The sequence below is a fragment of the Pyrgilauda ruficollis genome, unplaced genomic scaffold, assembly GCF_017590135.1.
Source record: "Pyrgilauda ruficollis isolate IOZ18807 unplaced genomic scaffold, ASM1759013v1 scaffold23, whole genome shotgun sequence".
Taxonomy (NCBI): domain Eukaryota; kingdom Metazoa; phylum Chordata; class Aves; order Passeriformes; family Passeridae; genus Pyrgilauda; species Pyrgilauda ruficollis.
In genome coordinates, this window is record NW_024522539.1 from 14,474,366 (window position 1) to 14,499,384 (window position 25,019).

General features: G+C 40.0%; 1 protein-coding gene across 2 annotated transcripts in view; it reads right to left on the minus strand.

Annotated features, from left to right (window-relative positions):
• Positions 1–25,019, minus strand: part of TRPM1 (transient receptor potential cation channel subfamily M member 1) — a 99,257-nt gene that overhangs the window by 16,044 nt on the left and 58,194 nt on the right. Inside the window, exons 6-23 of one of the 2 annotated variants that reach the window (XM_041469134.1) lie at positions 20,346–20,425; positions 19,418–19,613; positions 18,929–19,142; positions 18,096–18,220; positions 17,245–17,416; positions 14,674–14,848; positions 13,032–13,155; positions 11,187–11,259; positions 10,295–10,395; positions 9,234–9,407; positions 8,456–8,590; positions 8,116–8,166; positions 6,513–6,653; positions 5,872–5,901; positions 4,347–4,636; positions 3,605–3,833; positions 2,027–2,149; positions 1,561–1,692 (exon numbers count right to left, since the gene is read on the minus strand). In XM_041469134.1, the coding sequence (XP_041325068.1) occupies positions 1,561–1,692; positions 2,027–2,149; positions 3,605–3,833; positions 4,347–4,636; positions 5,872–5,901; positions 6,513–6,653; positions 8,116–8,166; positions 8,456–8,590; positions 9,234–9,407; positions 10,295–10,395; positions 11,187–11,259; positions 13,032–13,155; positions 14,674–14,848; positions 17,245–17,416; positions 18,096–18,220; positions 18,929–19,142; positions 19,418–19,613; positions 20,346–20,425 (2,565 nt within the window). Of the gene's footprint in view, positions 1–1,560; positions 1,693–2,026; positions 2,150–3,604; positions 3,834–4,346; positions 4,637–5,871; positions 5,902–6,512; positions 6,654–8,115; positions 8,167–8,455; positions 8,591–9,233; positions 9,408–10,294; positions 10,396–11,186; positions 11,260–13,031; positions 13,156–14,669; positions 14,849–17,244; positions 17,417–18,095; positions 18,221–18,928; positions 19,143–19,417; positions 19,614–20,345; positions 20,426–25,019 lie in introns of those variants that run through there. The other variant, XM_041469133.1, reaches the window with a different exon arrangement.

The window sequence follows — 25,019 nt, forward strand, 5'->3', positions numbered from 1 at the left end:
TAAAACAGAACAGGGAGTAAAGCTGTGAGCAGCACCTGCCTGGAGGGGTAGGGAGAATAAAGAGCCATACAGCCCACTTGCCTTCTCCACTCCGTAGTGGTGTGGTTGAGCCCACCTGGGAAGAATACACTCTTCAGCTGAAGCCAGAGGCATACAAACTTCACTTCTCAGTCCCTCTTACTACACTTGTTACTTAAACCCATCGACATGGACAGTAGGTTGGCAGGTGTTTGGGTTTCTTTAAGCAGCTCCCAGACTCAGGAGCAAGTTTCTTGCTGAAGCTTAATTCAGTAAGAGCAGAGAAGGCTGCATCACCAGAGAAGAAACACCAGACAGAAGGCAGGCAAATCCTCTTAGCTGAGGGGCCTGATAATGCATGAAAGCAAAGCCCCCTTGACTCAGTTCCCTAATAACTGTGCTAATTAGGACATTCATATGAACCTGTGTGATGAGGCTAAGCACATGAAATATTCAGCTGCTGAAGACCCTCACTTGCACAAGAATTAATATTTCCTTCTCTACAGGAAGCAGACCTGCTGCAAAGCCCTCCCCACTGGCACAGCCAGGGGCCTCCAGCACCTAAAGGAACCCCAGAGGCTCTGGAACATATGATCCAGACAGCTGAATTATCTAAGTTGTTGAAAGAAGTAAACAGCAATTCTAAAGCATTTTAAACCAGGCCCTTTATGCCTGGGGCTTTTTTAGTCTACTAAAATGTAAAACTAAAATTTCTTTGCACTGTAAAACCATGTTGAACACTTTTCTTTGAAATTAAATAGGAATTTTGCCTTTAAATTATTAACTCAGTCACCAGAAAGGGATCAAAGTAGTGTTTTGTGATTAAAATGTGCTAAAACTAAAAACCTGCATATTACTATGACTTATCAGGTATCAGGCATCCTAATCTTGAACACATAAGAAAGCAGTATACCTTCTACAGGGCACACACAAAATTTATGAGCAGTAGCACGAATAGGTTTTCTGGTTTATTATAACAGTTTAACACCAGGTAATTCTTGATGCAATAAACAGAAAATTAGATGCATGTCAAAAATAAGTATTTTAGTTTAGTTTTGTTTTAATTGTTTTAATAAAGGTACCTATGAAGCCTTAGCAGACTGGGATCTGTGCTCCCATCTAGGCTGCACCCATCTGAGCAACAGGGCAAATGGCAATGATACCATGAGGTTACTTCTTGGGTCCTAAAGGACATTTCAATGCAGAACAGGAGCCAGGTCCTCTAGAAAGGAAGAGAATCCAGGCTAGTTTGGATTGAGTGACTGGATTGTGGAGCTTGCACTTAGTTTGGTGTATTCCATACAGAGCCTCCTTCACAGCATGTAGGAGCTTTAGAGGCTGACAATGTAAGCTTCAGTTATTCATTCTGTTTCACTGTCTGTGCATTTTCCTCTGAATAAAGGGAGTGCTTTACTCATCAGATACTGACAAAAGTCAGTAAAATATTTATTTATTACATGGTTATTACTTTTACATCTGAATCCTTTCAGTTTCACAGGTGTGAAAAAAATGATCACTGTCAGTTTTATCATCATGACTTACTGTGTAGAACCAAAATTTGACAATAGGTGCATTATAGAATTCATAGATCTTTGTTCCAATTGGAAGGCTCTTTTGTTTTTTCTTTCCATTCTCTTCATCCCCTTTTCGGGAGCCTGTATCTGCATTTGCATCCTGGAAGACCAAAGTTGTCAGATTTCATCAATACACAGCAGTAAAAAATAGTAGTTTTCCTCAACTACAGCCCCAGCCAACTGTTAACTATGCAGGGATTCCCCTGAGCAACAGACCTCTTTTTAAAAGTGTATAAATAGAATTCTGTAAATCTGTGGAACTACACAGACACTTCCCATGCCCTGAGAATCCAGTCTATGCTCTCCCATGATTGGGAGACTGATTTTATCCCCCAGAGGCAGTAGAGATTTTAACCTGAGTGAGCTACAGCATAATCAGAAAAGTCAGGAAAATGAGCAGAGATATTAACTTTCTAATAATCTCAATTACTGACCGCATTTTCCTCCTCCTTTTCTTTGCCTTCCTCATTTTCTTTTGATGTCTGATAGGAATAGTCATCATAACTGCGATACTCCAGGAAAAGGATGGTGGGAGGGAAGAGAATTCCCATTATAACCTATGAACAAGAAGGAATTCAACTCAGTATTTGTTTATATTATGGATTTTGTAACAAGGTAGGTTCCAACCCAAAGTTTTCCTTTGTATAGTATTCAAGGTATTCTGCCATCCTCAAGCCTATAGAAATGAGTAAGTACTTAGGAAGCATTGGCAATAAAGTATTTCATGAAATATGGCATCCTGGAAAACTTCCCATCTCCACAAATACCCTGCAATTAAGAAATTGTGCTCCAAAATTAGCGTGCAGAGAAATGTAACGGAATGGACATAGCGGTGTTAGAAGCCTTCAGGTTTATTACTGGAGTTTATAGTTACTTCAGACACCTACTATTATTAGTTTTAATATTTTAAAATCTATGAAAGGTAAAAGAATCTTCACAGATAGCCCTGGGAAAATTCTCTTACTATATGAGATTTCTTAGATACAGAAACACAAGCCAAATACAGAAAATGAGCAGAGAAAGGAAGGCAGGTAATGAAACTAGAACAAACATCAGGAGGTTGATTAATTCTTTGGAGAAAAGAAAGGAAAGTAATAAACAGATTTGGGAAGTACCATGATGCAATCTCAAAGGCAGGACAGTTGCCCAAAGATTTTAAACAGGTTTAAGAGGGAGATATGGGGAAATGGAAATAAACTGAGAATGGCAGAGACAGTGCAATGTGTATGTCAGCAAACTTGGGAATCTGGCCTGGGAAGACAGATAGAGCCCTTTGTCAGCAAGAGGGATTTAAGGAAATAAGGAGGTGAGCAGGATGGGTCTCCAGATGGGTGACAGCAACTGCATAACTCAAGAAAGAAAGGATTCTATCACATGAAAACACACACAAGCAAACACTGCTCTGCTTCCTTAGCATTGACTCACTCGTGTTTCTCTTCTGTGAGAGCCCCCTCACATTACTTGTTTTTTTGTAAATAAAACTATTAGGAAATGTTATAATCCGTAAGAGAGACTGCATCATCAAATCACAGAAGCAGGAAATAAAAATCACATGGTTTCACACAATGCAATTGCACAGATTTCACTCTTTTCAACACTGAGTCTCAGCTGGTGTGATATTAAGCAATTTAAGAAGCATGTGTCCACATATGGTTTATTTTATCTCTATTCCCATTGCATGGACCCCTAATGGAAACATTTTTGCTTGTCTACAACTAATTTTTAATAGAAGGAGCATGTTCTCAATTAACAAATCTCATGCTTTATTGAAAGCCACAATTTTTCTCTCTCAGATTCCAAGCATGCTAAGTGTTTTATGGAGTTATATTTTCCTTTGTCATGGTGCAATATTCCTTAGATATCCTGAAACTGGAAACTAAAGAAATTAGCTTTAAAATAGATGTGTTCTTAAAACATCTCAAAGTTCAGCAGTTTTTGCTATGCAAACACTATGTGTAACAAAGTGCTGCACCCAACAGCCTCTCTTTGGAAGCGGTGCAGAACAGAAATACCTTAAGGCCGGGGTTTTTCCGCATGCGCAGGCGCCCCATCCACATGTCTGTTAGGAGCATCTGGCTGCAGGTGTGAGCAATGAAGTCCCTGTGTTTAGCTGCCACAGCCAGCTTCAGGCAGGTAGAATTGCTCCAGTTTTTCAGCTCATATGTCAGCAGTTTCATGGCAATCTGCTCATCATGTTTATAGGACTGATCCAAGAGTTCAACAGCCAGCTGGCCAAAATCTCTGGAACGAGATAAGATCAGTGAAGTTACGCTTAGAAATCAGTCTGCTTTGGGGTTTTAGCTCTGTTCACTGGGCATCATGTTTATCCACACACAAGAAGAACTAATCTCAAGCTTAATTTGGGACAGTCTACAAAAGTTCCAAACAAACTGTCAGTGAACAGAGGGAATTCACTTAGACCAATAACATCTTGAAGGCAGTTTAGATATAACATCAGATACTCCTTAACTTCTGGGTGTAAATTCTAAAAATAACTTTGTGAACTAAAACTGGCTAGTTTTACAGGGAGAAGCTCAAGAAAGAATGCATTCTGTCAGAAAAAATGCAAGTCTTCTCCTTGTTAGTGTTGCCTTGAGATCCCAACACCACATTTTTCCTTGTCTGTAGTTGATAAATTGGCGCCAAATGGGGTTCTGTGAAGCCACATTTAGAAATTATTGTACTGGAGTAAAAGTAAAGTTTCTCAGCAAGCTTGTACCAAGTAGATATAAAATCTGCTCTGCATCTACTAACTTTGAGTTGTTGTCCAGGTCCTGAGAGATGTCATCCACCAGCTCACTCTCTGAAGACTCATGGGCCATAGACTTGTAGAGTTTACAAGCCACAAGTGCCTTGGCCATGGACTCCTCCCCTCGCTGCCAGAGGAACAGAGCCATCTTCTGCCGTTTCATGAGCACAGCCCACACCATCAGCTCATGAAAGGGGTACTGAAAGCGACTGACTTCTGGGTCATCCACATCAATATCAATCTCTTCCTCCTTTTTCTTTTTTTTCTTCTTCCCTTTGGTGGGAGGCTCATCATCCTGGGAAGAAAAATTGTTCCCATCAGCTTTTAACAGCTCACCTGACAACAGCACCATGCATGGAACAAGTACTGAGAGGACACATTAGTACTCAAAGTTCTAACTTGGTTTTGCTGTTTGCTACCATGAATGCAATAGGACAGAGCATGCACTGGGCAAGCACACACAGACTCAGATTTTGTTCAGGGTGCTGTTTCTTGTACACATAATTACAAGTCACCCATCCTGGAAAGTGCAGTAGACCCCCCTGGTAGTGAAGGCATCCCTTCACACTGCACACACAGATCTCTACTGCATGTGGAATTGCACAGGCTGGTCTGCAACAAATTAGTATTTGCTGAATTCCTCTGCAGTGTCAGTGGGACTCTAACAAAGCTGAATTCCCTACAGATAGGCTCCACTGTCACTTCTGACTCCATATGTCTGTGTCTATCCCTGCAGAGCAGTGCTGCACACCTTCCAGGTACCAGAGCACTTTTCTGACTGACGTGCAGGACATGGCAACATGCAAAAGGCAAAGACAGGCACACAGCACCCTTAAGAACAGCAAGATACCAAAGGGAGTCTTCACCTTGGAATAAGAAATCTCCTCCTATGTATGCAGTGCACCTGGAAGGTATTAAGTATCCCATTTCTTAAAGGGATAGGGAGGATAGGCCACTACTACAGGAACCAACATGGAAGCAACCGAAGGGAAGTAGTGACAATGAAGCAGGATCCTGAAGGGAGAGAAGCCATGATTGGGAAAATTAGGGTTTAAAAAATGTAGGAAGAACATTGCATTTATAAGAAAGAGCTCATCATCACTGTAGACCTTGAGTCCAATATCAGAAGTGGATTGCAAGCAAAAGAAATTGCTGTTCTACAAAATCAGTTCTTGTTCAAGCAAGCTCAGCATTGTGCACTATTTTTCAACAAAATGTGAATTTAAATCCAAATTCAGAATTCAACCCACACCATTTCCAAAGAAGACTCTTCAGCTCAGCAGCTGAGCACGTACTTCTCCTTGAGCAGTTTTAACAACTGCAAGTGGTGACCTCTGTCTTCCATGGAAAATTCAGGGGTCATCAATTGCACAAAGCATTCACCACCTCTGCAGCACAGGACATAAAATCTTAAATGGAGGACAAAAAATTAGGTCCTCTAAACCCTAGGAAAATCAAATAAAAGCAAAATGGGTCATTGTACCAGGAAATGTCTTGATAAAACCAGTACTTTAAAGAAATCCAACTTACCTCCATTCCCAGTAGTTTAAGAGCTTTTGGCTGAATATTAAAAAATAGAAAAGAAAATCAGTTAGATGGGAGGAAAATTTGAAAGACCAAACAATACCAAGCAAACCCATTTTCATTTACAATTGTACAGCATTTATTATGAAATTTACTGTTATAAATAATTGTACTAATAGTGCTGCAATTAGTTACTTTTCATTTAAATTGTATTTGCAGGAATAAAATAGGTTAAAAAATATCTATCCTGCACTCAAAGGAAAGATTTTAATTCAGACTGAAGAGTTAAATGAATAATTTGATAAATAATGGTTTGAGAATTAAAATAACTACGTGGTCACAAAAGCCAAAAAAAAAAATAGTGCTTCTAAGCACACCACAGTTAGGAATACTTGGATTGCAAACTAGTGGAAAAGGAGGAAATTCACCTCCAGATCCGTGTATTCATGACCTCTCATGTCTTCACATCCTTTAACAGAGATGTCTTACAAGTTTCTTACAAAACTTCACTCTTGGAGTTTCAACTTCTACCTTGCAGCACTTCTTTAGAATTTAATATGCAGTGTTTCACAAAAACAAAGGAACAGAGTATTACTTATTTTTTACCACCTCCACAATGGCCACATCTAAAATTAATTAATTGTTACCCTTTTTGGTCCAAATAAATTATTATAAAGAGTCCGAAAGCTTTTCCGAGTATAGTTGCAGCGATAGGCTCCACCCATGAGATATTCCAGGACAAGACCAATATCTATTAGGCTGATATGATAGTCTGGTGGAAGATTTCCCTGCAAAAAACCCCCACAACTTAATAAGGATTTAGGATAAGAAAACATGACACAGATTAAATTGCCTGGCTAGACATAAGTCATGATTAAATTGGAACATGGATATTATTTACAGTCACTGGGTTCAGTCTTTGAACATTTCTATGAAATTAACTGATTCACGTAATGAAAATATTTGGGCTCATAGCTTTTTGGTTTTGCTGTTAGCAGAATTCGTATGTCTGAACAAATTTTCATTTGATTTACTCACATATGAGTGTCCATACAAGTTTATGTTGTTCACAAGGGTTATATCAATGAACTTAAGAAACTCTGCACTAATTATCATTAATCCAGTATAAAAGCATGGCAATTTCATGGTGACTGTGCCTGATAACCATACTTCATATACTTCTTTAATGGAAACTTATATTTAATCATATTATCTACAGCTGAGACTACAATGCAAACCATGATTAATGTGCAGCCCAGAATCAAAGCAAAAGGCAAACTCTAATTTTGGCAGTTACAGCTAAAACTGGATAATTGTATTGACTCCACTGGAAAAAAAAAGGTGCTTCACTATCCAAGCTACATCCTACAGCAATGACTGATTCTACATCACCACTGAGCAGCTGCTATGATGGAACAACTACAGGCACATCACCTCCAGGTTAACCCAACTGAATCCCCGGGACTGCCGCTGAGGGAGGGAGCATGGAAATGCAATGGAAAAGAGCAGAGACAGACAGACAGACAGCAGAATGCAGAGGAACATTAGTGACACTCACAGTGACAACACTGAATGAGAAAAGAGTTAAGCCATGAAGCAGATGAATATGAATGATACATTAACACAGTACTGCATAATCCCCACATCTGAACCTCCCTGGAATAACTGGGAGTTTTCCTTGCAGAAATTAGTACAGACAATTTCATGTAGCTGAATTTTACTGCATAAAAGCTTCAAAACCTCTAAGACAGAAAATACGACAAATCTCACAATGACCCTCCCTCTTCACATACAATGAACAAATTTTCATGTGTTGGAAACTATTGAGTAACAAAAATAAGACAGAAGAGATTTTCTCCCAGGTAAAAAGTTGGACTAGTGGAGGAAAAGTAACTGGAAAACACAAAAGGAAACAAACAAAATGCAAGAAATTCTGTAGTCATGAGTGGGGCTTCCAGTTAACCCAGCAGGCCTTTGCTTCCGCTGCAATGCTGCACTGGGAGCTTCTTGCAGAGAAGAAACAGTATCCACCTAAATCTCAAATGCTTAATTCAGCTGACTCCTTAGTTTTTAAACTGCTAGCACTGCCACACCTGATTTAGACTGACGTCACTCTTTGACGCAGGGAGACATTTAACTTTTCTTAACAGCTGCCATCCAATTTCAAATGCCTGCTTGGCCCCATGCTATGCTTGCTGTTACTGTTGATTCACAGGGCCAATGCAATCACACAAATGTAACACTGCTTACCTTTTTCACATCCCTGACCAGCAAATGCAGCGTATTTGGCGGACCCAGTCTCTGCAACAAAAATAATTCATGGTCCATTAGAGCTTCAGTTCTTCAGATGTTTGCAAACATGAACACAATTAGGGATCTGGCAGCTTAAGCAGAGCTTTAGACAACAACCTTGTGCCATCATACCCCAGAGGGGTGAAAAGAAGGAACTGGGCTACAGTGACAAACACCTTTCTACCAGGAGCTGTGTAATATCCCCTGTGTATTTTTTTATAAACCTTTCTGTGGTGGTTCAAGTCACATACACAGTGGCAAAATACTACAGGGCTATTTAGTATTTCTGCTCACTCACAGTATTATAGAGCTCCTCCAGGCGAGGAATAGTCAGGAAGTGCTGCATGTTCACTCCATTCTCAATGAGCAGCTTCACAAAGTCCACTCGATCCAGGACCAGTGCATCCAGCATAGCCTGCTCCAGGGAGTTCACCTGAATTGCAGGTGGAGAATGTGAGACCACTTGAGTACAAATGAGTTGGCTGGGCAGCAGCCACAGCCATTTTCACTACTTAGGATATGGACTGAATTCCCACATATGTTGATTAGTCTGTAACTAAAAAGGAATTTAGAAAGTAACACTTTAACCACGTGAAGCGAGTAGAGATAGTGGAGATTTCCAAACCTTTAGCAATACAACTGTAGCTTTCAGTCTTTCAACGTGTAGCTTTCAATCATTTTGTTCAGCAGTTTAATTAAAACAGGCATACCATGCCTGACACATTATGTCAAAAAGAGATTTACTTGCTCAGCATGATAGGAACAAGTTAAACCAACACATTCACAGAAGGAAGATGTTCACTGGTGGTCTTATTTCCTTCTGACAAGTGCGGGGAGGAAGATGCTGCAGCTCAGTACTGACTTGTACAGTATGGCTGCATGTGGTGCACATGGGATGAGAGAGGGATTCTTGGCTCAGACAAAACAGCATTCCTGCAGAATCTACAGCTGATCTTGTGGGAATGTGCTAAAGAGCATTCTACAGAATGAAAGTGTGTATCTTCCTTCTGTCTTTGTACGTCACAATGAAAAAAAGAAATCTTCAGCAGTTTTTTATACAAATACTTTCATCTCACCCAGTTCAGGAGTTCAAGTTTTCTTGGGTCTGTTTCTTCTTCTGGTTCTTCTTTTGCTTTTCCTCCCTTTTTTTTCCCTTTTCCTTTCCCTCTGCCTGCTTTAGTCTGAGGTGCTGGAGATTTCTTTTCCTTCTCAGGAGCTGTACCATCAGGAGCTGTAAGGCTTCCTAAAGGCTGTATTTACAATACATTAAAGTATTAGAAATCTAATTGATCTTACAGTAACTATTTAATTGAGTACACTCCTACCAAGCTCACCCCCCAGTCACCACTTCTCACACTGAGTCAACTAAAAATGGCAATTTGTCTAAATTTAAGGACCTTTCTGCACAGTCACAGCTTTATCCTTTTTTAAAAACTGTTAAGTCTAACTTAGTAACACTGAAAGTCAAAGCAGTGAAGGAGATTGAGTGGGGAGGATTTCTCTTAATAAAATAAAATCATCATGAGAGGACTGGGACTCTTCAGATCCTTTGCTCTCTCTGAAAGCAATAGTTGTCAAAATAAATAGCAACAAGAGCTGGACAGAAAGAGCCTAACAAGGATGCTGCAGGATGCCAAATAGCATCCATACTGCAGAGCAGAGAGGAGAGGACAGACAGCCACTCACTGGCTCATTTCTGTTCTGCAGACAGTATTTCTGTCTGTTCCTCTCAAGACACATTTATTCTTCAGCTGAAGTCCTTCCCCTTTCCAACCTGTCTGCCCAGGGCAGAGACACACATGCACCACACTTTGGTGGTTTAACTTGCTCCAGATAATGCTTAGGTTACATAAACTCCACTGAGAAGAAAGCTGGATTGCTGCTCTCCTCATGACACTTTGGAGTAATTCAGCATCAGATGGTTCAAGCAGTAAAGCAAAAAGAATCAATACATCGATAAAATAATAAAAAGCATCAATACATAGTCTCAATAGTGAGACATGAAAATAGCTTAAATAAAGGATTTTAGTTACACAGGTGAAATGCAGTGTTTCACCATTGCAGCATCAAAGCCCAAGGTGTAAATATTACACAACTTAATTTAAAGTACTGACAAACAAAGAAAAGTTTGTCTTACTGGCCAGTGGTGTCCAAAGACAAAGATTTGGCTGCGTGCAATGTCCACACGATTCCAGGCCAAAGCCAGGCTGAGCTGGTCTGGAGCAGATGCATTGGTACCTGAAGAGAAACACACAGAGGTTTCACATTTCACACATGATGAAACAAGACTGGACAACCTTGTGCAATAACTACAAAACAGCAAGCCTGGTTCCATATCATACTACCATCAGAATAATTTTGACACAAAGCAGTGGATTCATCCAGTCCAATTATAGCATCTTCCATTTAACCCTATAATCCTAATTTCCAAAGAATTAACAAGATTGTCTCCCTTTTTTTTTTAAAGCTTCCACATTGACTTTTATTCTGATGCTCAAGACAGACATTTAACTCTTCTTAAAGATCCCTCTCAGCGCTTCTGGCTGATACTGTACATAAAAGTGTAAATTTGGGGACTCCAGAGATCCCACATAGAGCCTGTATCAACTCCTGCATACCCACAGACAGAAAACAGTTGTTTCAGCAAACATAACAAACCCCAATTAAATATGCTCTAAGGTTTAAATGGCACAGTCTGAGATCTCAAAAGATCCAGACAGCCTTTCATCTTCCCACTTTTTTTCCCCTAACTTTATTAATGTATGCTAGAACTGCAATAAAATTATCTGCAATATCAGCAGTACAGTTGTTGCAGCACTCCCGTCCCATGCTTTCAGGGGAGGAAAGCCACACAAAACTTCCAATTTCGATTTTATGCTTCATGCTAATCTGAACATTAACCAAACACACTCAGGCTCTTGTTAAAATCCAAGAAATCAAATTAAACACGAAGAGTGAACATCAGACAGTGCGTAGGAATGTCCTGTTGGGATGCTTGTGCAGCCTTCCCGAGTGCCTGGAAAACGCACCCTTGAGGAGAGCAGTGAGGATGGACATCTCAATGTCGTGCTGCCCTTCCGAGCCCATGCGGAACACGGTGATCTAAAAACCAAACACACAAAATTACAGCACAGGAAAAAGAGACATGAACACGTGGAGAGAAAATAGAGCAGAACGGTGCAGCTTTATTATTTCCTTCAGCTTAGGATTTTTTAAAAAGTACAGTTCCACTAAGTTTTTCTTTGAAATTTAGTTTTCACAGAAGTGTTTAGTTAAATTCTTTCAGTGAAGTTATCCTAAAATATCCCTGCATTGGTGAACATGACAAACTTGCTGAAAAATCTTCACCAAACCCATGTATTCTAAAATGTGGTGACAAAACCGCCATGCAAAACCAATTGTTTTCTGATGGTTCTATTACTTCCTGGTAGTAATGGAAATGGAAAAGATAGTTACCCAAGATAATTATCATAGCATCTATTTTATTGATGATAACACTCAAATAATTTTTAGCTGCAGGATGTGTTACACATGACAATCAAAAAGGCAGAACCAAGTAAAAAAAAAGCAATTATTTTTAGTCGCATTTGTTTAATTCAGTCCATTGCAATTCAATAATTTTAAAAATAGTAATTAGTGTATAGCTTAGCCCTTTAAGTACATATTAGACAACTACTAATTCAAAAGCAGAATAACCAAATATTCCATGTTAACAAACTTAATACCAAATGCAGACCAAAAAACCTCAAATTCTTCATTTTCCAAAAGCAACTTTTCACATTATCTACTGAGAACAGCAATTTTCTCAACAGTTAGAATGTATTTTGCAGGAATGCAAAGATACATGACATCAGAAAAAGAAGAACTACAGGAAAAATATTACTAATTAACAAGAACAGACAAAACTATCAACAGAAAACCATAACCATAAGTCTGCTTGGGCTTCACAGCCAGTGTCTGAATTTTGCTGAGTAAACCAGGTGTGCTCTGATGCACATTATAAATTCAAAGCAGTCTGACTAAAGGAACTGTGGGCTCTCCTCTTCTCTTAAACCCGTTTTTTAGGAAGGTTGATTCTCTTTTCAGTCAGCTTATCAAAGTAATGTTTACTACCAACTTTACACCCAGTGGAGGTGTATGCATGGAACTCATCTTGGCATCATCTCCACACAACTTCACAGCAAGGATTGCTCAAAGGCAAACACTCAGGGATTCATTCTGCCTGCAAAGACACAGTGGCTGCAGTTTCAATACACTGCTTCTAGACCACAGATGTGAATGCCAAAGGTTTTCTTTTCCTGAGCACACTTTCCTCTGCAGCTGGGATGTGGGAGATGGGCAGGAACCTGAGTGAGGGCGACAGCGCAACCTCAGCCCTGCACCAAACCAGGAGCAAGGAAGGGGGGACCTTCAGGAACACAATGCCTCAATTTCTCTGGACAAGCCTGCCAGGTCCCTTTTCCTGGAATGAAAGGCTGTTAAAGAGTAACTATGTCAGAAAACAAAAACTGTGTTGATGCACTCAGAATGCGTTTTGCTCCTAGGAACCCTTTCTTCAATTATCTTTCCTCCGCTTTTGGTACTGGATCCTGGGTTTAGTGCATTTCTCTCAGTGTCTTATTCTGCCTTGCCGAAGTCTGTGGAAGAAGATTCCTATCAATTTACACAGGAGAAACATCTGAAATTTGGTTTTGGGACTTTCCAGAAGATGTAATCCCTTTTTGGCCTATGTTTATGCATGAATGTGTACATTTAATGCAGCTGTATGGGGGGAAAAAAGCTTAAACTATAACCCTGGGAAAATGGCTCTTGAAAGTACTCTATAAAGTTTGGTCACAGAAATCACCTTTGTGAACTACTTTTAGGATACTTACAAGCTCTTTTTTTTTCATGCACTCCATAAGAATGACAAATAGCTGATGAGCTTGACTCCTGTTGTAGTTAAAGGTTTTCTGGATGGTAACTAGAAGCTGGTCCCTAAGGGATTCATTGATTATCCTAGAAGAAAAATGAGACATAGAAGAAGGCATTGACAGAATGAATATATATTCAGAAGATCTACTGTTTTAGAAACTATAATATCCAGGTATTCCTCTTATATATCATAGATATACCTCTGTTAATAAGTTCAGTCTTCAGAATTTTATCATTAGGCCTTACAGAACCCCTACCTTTGCTTCTAAATGTTCCAAGTCCCTTTGCATTTAGCTAAAAACCCCAAAATAATTCACATTTCTGATATGTCACCTTGGTTGTGGTCTTAAACAGAGGACTGAACTTGCTAATCCATCTGAAACCTCATAATACCCAACTGAGAAACAAATGAACAATCCAAAAGATAATTAAAGAAATTGGATTGAAAACATTCTGGAAAGGTCAGGAATGTTTGCTCTCCCGAAGCAATATAAAACAGCCCTTCAATCTTCATCCATTTCCCAATAAAACACATGTGTTTTCAGATTATGGCAAACACTACCAGCAGGTGCCTCAGAGATGTAGTAAAATTCAAAATTCACCGTGAGAAAATGATTGGACTGACAAAAATTCTCATTATAGATCTGCCTTACTAGATGAACACATTTATCATAATTATTGGAGAAGAAAATTGGACACTGCATCATATGCCCTGTCACTGGGAGGGAAAGTCATGCAGTGAGCACATCTCTGAGAGACTGATCCTGATAAGCTCTTTCAATTACTTATGAGCTGATAGGAAAAATGAATAAGAAAGAAAAAAAAAAGGCAAGCCAAATTTGATCTAAACTAAGGAAGCTTGTTAGACAGAAAGGAAAGTTGCTGAATCATAAATACTGTTGGTGCAATTAAGTATGTGCTGTGTCTGAACACCAACAAAATCCAGCATAAGAGCTGCTCTCCTAATTCAGCAAATAACATCCACACTGCTTGCAACACTACTTGTCTGCTTAATATTTAATCCAAGCTAAGCTTCAGTCAAGGAAATAGTTTCTATCTTCAGCACAAGACAGGTATGCCACAACCTAATTAAGACAATATTCAAGGTGTTTGCCTGGAAGACAAAAGCAAGAGAATGAAGGAAGCCCAAAATTTCCACAGCTGGACACTGGTTTGGCATTCTTGGACAATGAAATTCATTCACACAACACAGCAGAATCAGGCAGTACAAATTTTGCAAATCTATGCACTAATTAACCTCAGCCCTGGCCTGGAGAAAAGAGTTACTCCTGCGAACTTGTCCTTGCTTCTGCTGTGCTCAGTCCAGCTCCAAGTATAGTGCAGCAAGCCCTGATGGAGCTTGTAAAACAGTGTGCAGTACTGAGAGCAAGCTCATTTCAAAGGACCATAACATGCATTCCAAGTGGTAATAACTCCTACTCACTAACTTCAGGGCTAAGACCAAACAGGTGGCAAAAGCTGACTGACAGCAGAATGCCTCTGTTAGCAGCATTTTGTCCTTGAGGGGTTTTTCAAAATGAAGCTCTATGAAGGCAAGGCATATAGTCCTACACAGCTTTGGTGAAGATCTTGAACCCTTACCCTCCTTCCTCTGAATACTTGTGTGCAAATGACAGAATGTCGGACGCTCGCCCGCTGCCGTCGCAGATCACCACTGGGAGAGGGGGGTCTTCCCGCAGGCACTCCAAGACAATGGAGATCACATTGGGACCTCCTTCTACTATGAGCCCAACTACAGGAACACCTTGGCCCAGTCCTGCAAAAACCAGAACAGAAAGAAGAAAAAAAGAAAAAGAAGTGTCACTGAAACTTAGTTAAAAAATTTGAGACATGTTAATGTGTTTTTTGTGTTAGAGCACCGCTTCCAACCAGAGTCCTCAGGAAAAATTATGGCCATTTTGTGGCCAATGTGAGCAAAGTTGTCCATATGCTGTTCCCCAAGCCCAAAAGGAAAAAGAGTAAGAAGTCTCTCTGCCCTTGCTTTTGCATCAGCTCCATACTGGTAACTTATCCTCTCAGTGTTGGTGGATGTCCCTCGACAGACAGCAGGTACAGATAAAGCAGCTAACATGACTGTCCTATTGCTTCATCAGCTTCACTGTTACTTGGATGGCTCCCAGCCTTTGATGCTTTGCCTCTTCATTGGTTACCTAGGGAAGTCTTCAGTGAGGTGACATATCTATGCTTATTCCTAAGACAAAAAAGTGTAATTAGTGTTTTTATCATGAGGCTGAAATTGCTGGCCGATGGAAGAGACGACAGCTGAGCATCCCTTTGCTGTCCCTGCCTCACTGTGATCTCCAGGCATAGGATGACAAAGGGAAGCCCACAGGTCACATGGTCTCAGTAGCCTTGGTCACAAGAAACTTAGGGAAATGAGGACAAAACATTACCTGAATGCTGACTAATTCCACTACCATAAGCATTTGAATTCAGTTCTTAACCCGTGAAATGACCAGCGCTTTATAAAGATGCACTTTTTTTGTTTTCAACCTTGATTCCTCTCTGAAGAACAGGAACACCATGCACAGTAACAGGAGAAGCTTCCTGACATCCTCCTGTCAGTACACCCCAGCTCTGATAAGGAGGAGTCACAGAGCATGGCCTGGCCTGTGTGTCCATGAAATCTTTAGTGATTCCTCCTGAGATTTCCAGCAGAAGTCCCGGTGCTTGGAGTGATTAAGAAGAAACAGAACAACTCCCTGTATGCTAAAACTAGCAGGAGTACTGCAGCTCTTCACAGAACAGGCTTCTCTGTGTGTTCCCAACTTTGCCCTTCTCATGACAAAAACCATCAAACACTACCTAAACCAGAGCTGATATCCCCAAGCCCCAGTGGTACGAAAAGGAATGACACATAACATCTTGTCTCTGGGCCCCAAATTCCTGATCTTTCAAGCCAATGCTCCCTTTTAAAACTGTCCAGCTCTGCTAGCACTTCTGCAGAAGACAAGGATGACAAAAGCAGGCTGAGCTGTTTCCATCTGTGGGCAGCAGCAGCTGGAACTGCCTCCACGCTCAAAGGCAAGGAGCAGCGTTTCCCTGAGCTGTTTCTTAGGCTCCCCATAGGCACAGGGCAGCACTTAGAGAATTCCCAGAACATTTGGATACCTCACAGCTGATTCCTAATTGCACTTTTTGGCTTAGAACTCTACTTGAGTTTTCTGCTCTACCCATAAGAGCACTTAGACCCTATGAGGAGCTTCTGTGGAGTTTTATGCAAACTCTGCCATTCTGAATGTTTCTTTCCTCTTATTTTTACAGGCTTACACAGTTTACAGGGGTACCAGTAAGAGGTAAGAAAAGCATCTGGTAGAACAGATGTAGGTTCTCCAGTAGCTCTTAACTGATGTGTGAATTGAAAGACTATTAACATTTTTGGACCATTTTTAACTAGGGTTGTGGAGTTATTTTTAAATAGTTTAGATACTTCTCTATTTCACCTTTTAAAAATTTTTTTTTTACATGTTAATGAATGTATGTCTTTTAAAATAATTTTTTTCTAAGTGATGATGAAAAAAATTCTAGAAAATTATTTTGAAGAGGCCATAATAGCTGAAAGAAATTTTAAACTGCACAAAACTCTAAATATGAAAGCATTAAGGTGAAATTGTCTTAATTGTCATGAAAAATCAAAATGCCTGCTAAGTTTATCAGGAAGACCAAAGAATTTTGAGTGTGATATTTCAAATGAAACAAATCTGTACATAAAAGAAAATAACATGCTGGTTTAAACATTCAGAATCAGAAATCACTAAGCTGCACAGGACTCCTGTAAACAGGAACTGTAAAAAAATCCCCTCATTCTGTATGTTTACTGATGCTTATGAATTCTAGCCTAGAAGTGCACAAATTCTTTGCATTTCCTTTTCCTTAGATTCTCACTGCTTTGAAGCTTCTCCTCATTATAATTTGTTGATTTTTCTTCATCCCTTTATGCAACCCTTACTCCATGGTTTTTCTGCCCAGTTCGATGTGGGCTCGTTCACCACTTATCAAACAGCACATGTTCTAGTCCACTCACACAGTCCTGATCACATTTCCACTGGAAAGAGCTGGAAGAAGCCTTTAATTTCCATACTTCCAAGTACTTCAAGCCCTCCTTCCCCCCTTCAAGACGTCATGGTTGCAGTTTGCCCCACTGGTACTCACGTGTGTTAATCTTCTGCAGGGAAATGTGTTTTTCCAACTGACGCCGTAACTTGACTTCAGCTCCATATTTACCTAACGTGCCGTTGTCTGCCAGAATGAAGTGGGTGTGGGAACTGTTGAGCACAGAGAGCTTACTTAAAGGGTTTGACATTGTTTGGTAAACTCGTGTTACCTGTGTGTCAAGAGGAGAGATGCATCTAGATTAGAACTAAGAATCAAATGGGAAAATGCCCCACACCACCCAACAGAGGCACACTCAGAGTCTTCTGAGGAAACAACCAAGCAAACCTCTATAAAAACCGGAGGAGAATTAGAAATGGAGCTTGCTCTTACATTCCAAATCTGTTCTCCTGACAGGACTGTTTTCTTTGGAGGATGACAGTCAGATTGTGCTCTCCCCTGCGTGTTCCTCTAAGCTCATTACCATGCTCTCCTTGTTCACACACCGTGTTCTTACATAATCCTCTTAGTGCATTAGAAAATACATTCTCATTTGGAGTTCCTAGTATTTCATATGCCACTCCAGAGTACCCACCTATAATAGATGCCAGCCTTGCACACATAATAAGGCCCTTAGGTGATTTACAGATGGCTCAGAGAGCCACACTGAAGTTAGGATGCAAAACTGTCACCAAAGAGAGGTCTTTACTAATGAAAGCAATGGAAACCTCACCAATTCCATATTTACTTTGAGGTCATAAATGACAACCTGAGAAATATTCTTAAACAACAGGTTTTCTCAAGAAATTGTTCAATTTCACCTTCTAGGCCTGCTTTAGAAATGTAAAAAAGTAGTATTTCAGAAATATTACCAATGTATTTTTCACACAGCTGTTTCCTCAAACACTTACATCTTTTCCTATTAGGTCTTCCTTGTTTTCTACAATGCCCCACGGTGCAATTCCTATGGCACATATTCGTCCTCTGGATTTGGAAGAATGGTCTTTCAAGGCATCTCCCACATGACGAATGACACCTATAGGTACAATTAATTTAATGCATTTTTGGCACTTTAGATTGATCACTAAACAGAATTTTCTTCTTGCCTCTCAGGGAGCCACTGTGTTGCTTTCACCACTAAAGTGGTACTGGTACTTTATAGTAGAACATGCAATGCAGACAGCCATGCTTTTGTGTTGTAATGGTTGTGCTGTGAGTCCCATCACCTTCTCACATCATTGTGCTGAATTCAGTGAAGTCTGTGGAAGACTTACCTCGTTACCAACTTGCCACACTGTAATCTGTACCCTTGTCTGTCTTGAGGTATGTTATTCATTGGACACAAACCATGACAGCAGGAAACACACTTTTAGTAATAAAATCATCTTTGTACAAAAAAAGCTCCACACCAGAGCTAAATTTGGAGTAGAAAACTTCTTAACTACAAGGATAACCAAGCACTAAAAGAAGTGTATTAGAACTAGTGATAGATTCCTTGCTACTGGAACCAAGGCTGAAATTTGTTTTCAAGGGAAACACCAAGTAATGCAAATCAATACTGACCCAGGAAAATCTTATGGTCTGGGCTGGGTAGGAGATTAACACAAATGATTACAATGCTCCTTTTTTGGTCTAGTGGGTAATGACTCGTTCATGTAGACTTAAATCTTCTGCCTGTGGGAAAGATTAGTGAATGAACACAACTGAATTCTTAAGTAAACTAAAAGTGATGGCAATTACTTACCTGTACTAACACCGCCAGTGAAAATCCAAGCTCCTGTGGTCATGGCAGCCTTTATCAGACCTTTTCCAAACACTTGCTTTAATTTTGGTTGCATTTCAAAGTTCTGGAGGCCTCCATGGACAGAGATTAAGAGTTTGGGCAGTTCCAGTTGCCAGTCTTTCACCATGAGATGCAGCAGAGAATCTGGTTTGGTGTCATAGGACACACGGATGTACTGCAAAGAGCAATGTGCAATGCTGTCACTCAACCTGTTCTGTAAGTAGTCTGAGCAAAGAATGGTTACTGCTTGCCTTTCATCCTGGAGAGAGAGTTTTACAATTTTCAAACAAAAAAAAAACCAAATCTAAGCTCAGATTTCTTCAGAAGAAAGGAAAAACAAAGAGAATTTTTGCAGAAGTTTGAATTGCTGTTACTTTTACTGCTAAGAAAACTCAAGAGCCTGTTGAACACCAGATGAATAAATACCTTAGAGTACCCTATGCCCCTTACCATGGCCTTATTTGAATGTCCTCCTCCCTGGAATTCCAGGTTTCCATAGGCATCTGTTGGGTATGCTTGGGTGTGTTTACTGACAGACCATTTCTCTGGCTGAGCTTCCACTTGCTTTGTTTCTTCCTCATTTTTATTAGCTGTTATACTTGGAGGAGGTGGAATATGTTGGTTAATGAGCTGGCCACAGCAGCACCTGGAGGTTAGAATTTGAAGTGACTTTGATTATAGTATCTTAAAAATAAAAAAAAAAAAAAATTAGATTTTCAACTGCCCAAGCTTTGCTGTACACGAATAATAGAAACACCCCTCACAGACACATATGTGCCAGAATTAACAGGCTTAGGTGGTTTTGAACATGCAAAGATAAAAAAAATTCACTTCTCTTGCGTTATGCACTGGAAGGCCGTTCTAGGTAAAAGGCCAGGCAAGGAGGAAGAATGCAGAACAGGAGCACTGACCCCCTGTTTCTTACTTAGAGGTGACAGCTTGCACGTGACATTAACTGTTCTGTTATCCACACAAGCTGGACCACAACATGCAGCTTGCCCATGGAGTAATACTAATATTTAGACTAAGAAATCAAATCCCCCCGTCTGCTATTGCCATTGGTAATATCACACTAACTGTGAAGGATGGTACCACGTTACTGCACCCTTGCTTTCAGAATTCAGCATGAATCTATTAAGGTTTGCAAAATTAGGAGCTAACAACTCACTGCCTCCCCTGCTGCCAGCCTTCTCATCCCTGTGTGACATGTCCCATGGCTCTGTGCAGACTGGAGTGCAGGCATGACTTGTGCTTTTGTTCCCCTGTCATCTCCCTTTACAGGCAGTGACTAAACTGGGTTTCACACATCTAAACCCAAACTAAGTGGAGTTTCTCTGGTATTAAGCTTTTATGTTGAAACAAGAATTTCGAATTCTACCTGGTAACGTCTTTGTTGTTGGCAATTATATAGATGCATTCTCTTTTAGAAAAAGTCTTCTCTATCCAAGCCTTCTGACCCTTAAAAGAGAGAAAGGGAAAAAAAAAATAAATGTACTGATATATTTATGTGTGGCAGATACAGCAACATTCACCTTCTATTTTCAGCTCAATTCATTGTATCAGTTTTAAACACCAGATATACCTTCTCATGAAATGATGTGAATTTCTATGACTTGGATAAAATGAAAGTCTCAAATGTCTGTAAAAACCCTTCTGTAGAAAGATGATGGTCTTGAAGTTTCAAGGTCTGCCAAAAAATGCACTTGCTCCTTCCTACTGCAATAAACAGTAAATGGACTCAATGTAACAGAGAAAATCAGCAAAAATTGTGAAATAAATAGATAATAGTATTTACTCCAAAAAATGCTTTAGTATCATTCTTTATATGCAGAAAATGCTCCTCAATAACTTTCTCTTCATAATTATCTTCTCACATAATTTTTTCCTATTGTAAATCAAGTTCCAGTCTTTCCTAAGGCATCTTACTTTGCATGAGATGTGTCTTGGAAGGAGGCATTTTTAAATTGAAAGACCCTGTGACAGTAAAACCATGAACTCTTTGGGTATCTGTGAAACAGGAGGAAGAAAACGACCTTCAGATTGTGTTGGCCTATTATCTTGCTTGCAAACCAATTTTAAAAAGTAAATTCAAAGAAGCCTTTTAACTTTAAAGAAATGAAAAATGTTAAAAAGCACTCACAATTTGATGACACTGATACCTCTGCCTCGCTGATAAAAGTTGCCTCTTCTGAGTTTGAATGATGAAATTGTCTTTTCAAGTTGCAAGCAAATACAACATTTGCTTTGGTTTGTGCTATGGAAGTGAAATTAAATTTTTGCAGACACAGAAGCTAAAAATGACACAAGAACTTTCAGTCTAACTTAAAAAGAAAAGTAAAGGGACTTTTCCTAGAGAAAGAACTAAAAACCTTGCTGATTTTGACTTAAAGTCAGCTGCAGCCGCTTCGAGACCAGCCAAGCTCCGAGTGCTGCACAGGCTCCAGCACGATGAACAGAGGGTTTCATAGCTCATCTTCTTCCTCATGCAAGGCAAGGGCTGTCTCTGAATCTCCTTTGTCTGCTATTTGTTGCTTCCCATCTGGCTTCTTCATTTACTCCACTATGTCTAAAATTATAGGGGAGTACTTGAAGTTCCCTCATTGCAAGAAAGTTGTCAAACCAAGCTTCTACTTCATTAAAAAGGTGTCCATAATTGCTCAGGTACACAAACAAACATTCACCTCTCTCAGGTGCCTCTGAGCCAGTCTGGGCAGTCAGTGGTCTGGGAGACCCTGCAGTTCTGCTCTCCACTCGCATCTTGCCGATTTACCAAGGCAGAACCATCTCGTGTCATTTTAGAAGGAGTTATTTGGGACCTCACAGCACAACAGTGAGGAAGAAACAACAACTCACAGACAAAACTTCCTGTAGCTTATAACTTTACTTGCTTTTCTGAATGACAAGGCGTGTATCTCAGGCATTTAGCATAAAGGGCTTCGTCATGTAGCAAAGTAAGAAGGAAAAGAGCATTAAATTTAATACTGAAAGGCTGTGGGACTTAGTCAGCTTTTCTGTCTTGACTCCACAAATTCCTTCTTCAAATGAAACTAAAGAGCCTTACTTCAAAAATTATTAAGAAGGTTCTTTTCATACACCTTCTGGCAAGGTTTTACAACATGACAAATTTTGGCAATAGTATTATTTGAAGTGGAGCTCAGAAAACCCTTTTGTTCTGTAGCATCAGAGTACAGTTCTAGAAAAATCCAGAGAAAACATCCCCAACAGCGAGATCCATGAGGCTCTGTGGTATGTAGAGGTGGGTGGTTAAATCAAAGAAATGCCATTTACCTGCTTACCTGATTTGAATTACAATAATTTTTCAAAATTAATCCAAAGCCACACAAATGTACAATGTGTACAAATTCACTGCTGTTTAACAACTATGTCCAGTGTTGTTACTTCTCATATACACCATATTAGTTAATGAACTGTAACATTATAAAATGAGCTTAACGGGAACCTGTTACAGAGCTTACATAATTTCTGTACTTCTAAAATTGTACATATTTAATCTTTTAAATAATTTGGTTTTATTATTTTATATCTTCTAAACATATTCACTTTCCCCCCTGACTGAAACTTCTGACTTCTGTGTGGTCTCTGATAACTCCTTGATTAAGTGACATAAAAGCTCAAATCACAGTGCAGGAAACACTTTTCACAATAAAAACCATAACAGATGCTGCACACTTAACTGTTCTGTTGAGAATACTGGAAAATGCAACCTAGAAATATCAAATCAGTTTGGATTGCTACACCATGCCAGTGAATACTGCTTTACCTTATTCCTCATAGCTTACCAAAGCACAGAGATTCTTTTGCTGTTTTGAGCATGGAAGAATAGTTAATTAACCATTGGATTAAGTCACAGACTTAACATCTGTGTTTGGAAGGAAGCTTTTGCATCTTGGTATCTAAAAGGAGCTCTACGAACAGCTGAACTCTCAGCTGTGCAGTTGCTCCTAAAAGCCTTTCTCATAGGAGGTCTGTTATCTACTGCTACACTTTTTGGAAAAAAACTTCGATACTCACCCCCAGAGCCCCGCTAGGAATCAGCCGCTGCAGGCACTAGAGAGGGACAACACATTATGCTCTACTGGCTTATTTTTCTGTGCTAATGAGAGGAAGGCAAAAGCAGGCATTACAGACTGGGGAAATAAAAACCTCAGCACATTTGGTCAGCCTTTGAAGTTTCACTGCTTTTGTCTGTTTAATCTGCTTAACCAAAGCTTCATTATAATCCAGTGCAAATACTTGAGCAGAAACATTTACTGTCAGAAAATGGGCACTTTCTTCACTTGCTTTATACAGATTTTGTACATTTCTCTCTCTGGATTGAAAAGCTCTTGGTCTTTCAAGGAAAAATATAAGTACACATACTGTCTCTTGTGGGTTTGAAAAAAATAAGCACTTTTTAACAGCCTCGGAATGGATGAATTGTTAAAGAACTACGATAGATCAGCTACAGTTTTCAGATCAACAGCCAGTGGTGGTTTTCCATGCACCTCTGAAGAAAACAAAAAAAAAGCAGATCCCAACTTGTTGACAGTAGTGAAGTTCAAACTTGCCTGTTACTGCAAATCCTGAATGTATTAATTAGAACCTAGTTTTGAAAAAAACACATTTCAGATGTTCAGCGGTATATTTGTTCTCCTTTATGTAAACTGGCAACAGGTCTCCTAAGCTATGACAAAAAACAACCCAAACCACTGATATTCTGTGTACTTTAGCCTAGAAACCAATATGCTGCTAAGAAACAGCATGAACTAATATTGGATTTATATTATTCCACTATATGATTTTGCTAGTTGTCTTTAGCATTATAAAATTGTCCTTCTGCAGAAACCAAATGAAATCAGTATAACTGGTTTGTAAATCACAGAGTAACAAAATCGAGACCCTAAATCACTAGTAACCTTGCGAATACATGAACTAATAAACACAAGTTCTACAAAGACCAATTATCTTTTGACTACTGCAAATTAATTACTACTGCAAATGAATTATTTGCTGAGAAAAAGGCAAGTCTATGGCTGCAGCAACTGAAGAGAATTTTCTCTCCCACACATAGATAATTTCAGTTTTCTACTAAATTAATATTAAATTTTACGTATTTCACTTCATATATAACCAAGCATTCAGTGCGCAAGCACTACAGCCTGAATTTCAGGCTGTACCAAAACAAATCCTGCAGCCCTGTTTCACTGCAGCTTTATGCAAGAGCACAGGTGGGCTATGCACCAATAAATACATCCTTGGTGAATCTCTTAAGGTGGGAATCCAGACAGGAGAGGAGGAAAGCCACTGGAAATGTCATGCCACAAACTCTTCCATGACATTGTGTCACCAGGAGCTGTGAATTTCAGTAAAGATACACCCCTGCAGGATGGCACAGTATTTAGTGATTGCGATGAATGTAACGACGAGCAAAGGAAGTGCAAGAATTTGGGGAGTGACAGGGGGCAGGGATGAGAGTCTGTTGTGCCACTGGAGCAATCCAAAGCCCAAGCTCAAGCAGGTCTGCAAGCAGTACTGAGCTCTCTGAGCTCCAGTGACCCCCAGAGTGCTGCTCCTTGAACAGGAACTCCTGTCCTTGCTCGATGGCTTGGCTCGCTTGAACTGGGGACAGGATGGGACGGGGCTTTGGCCTCACCTTGTCACTGCAGGGCACCTGCTGTCACACAGCTCAGAGGCACCTGGGGCCCCAGGAAGGAGCACGAACTCCACAGCTGCTGCACTCCAGAGAGGTTTTGCCTGAGCCAGGCCCAGCTGGTCAGCAGGCACGGTGCATTGATGGGGACTGGACATGCAGACAGTGCCTGGTGCACAAAGGCACTGAGGGGCCAAACAAATGTATGTCATGAATAATACAGGGTTTGACAGAGCAGTTCAGGCTAAGTCAAGCACAGAATAATACAAAAATGGATCTGGCTGGGCAGCAGAGCTTACATCTGTGGACTAGTACAAATTACTTTGACCAGCGTCTTGTTAAGATGTGGACTGATTGTTGTCATTTGTGGAAACATTAATCTGGAGCCCTGTTAACACCATC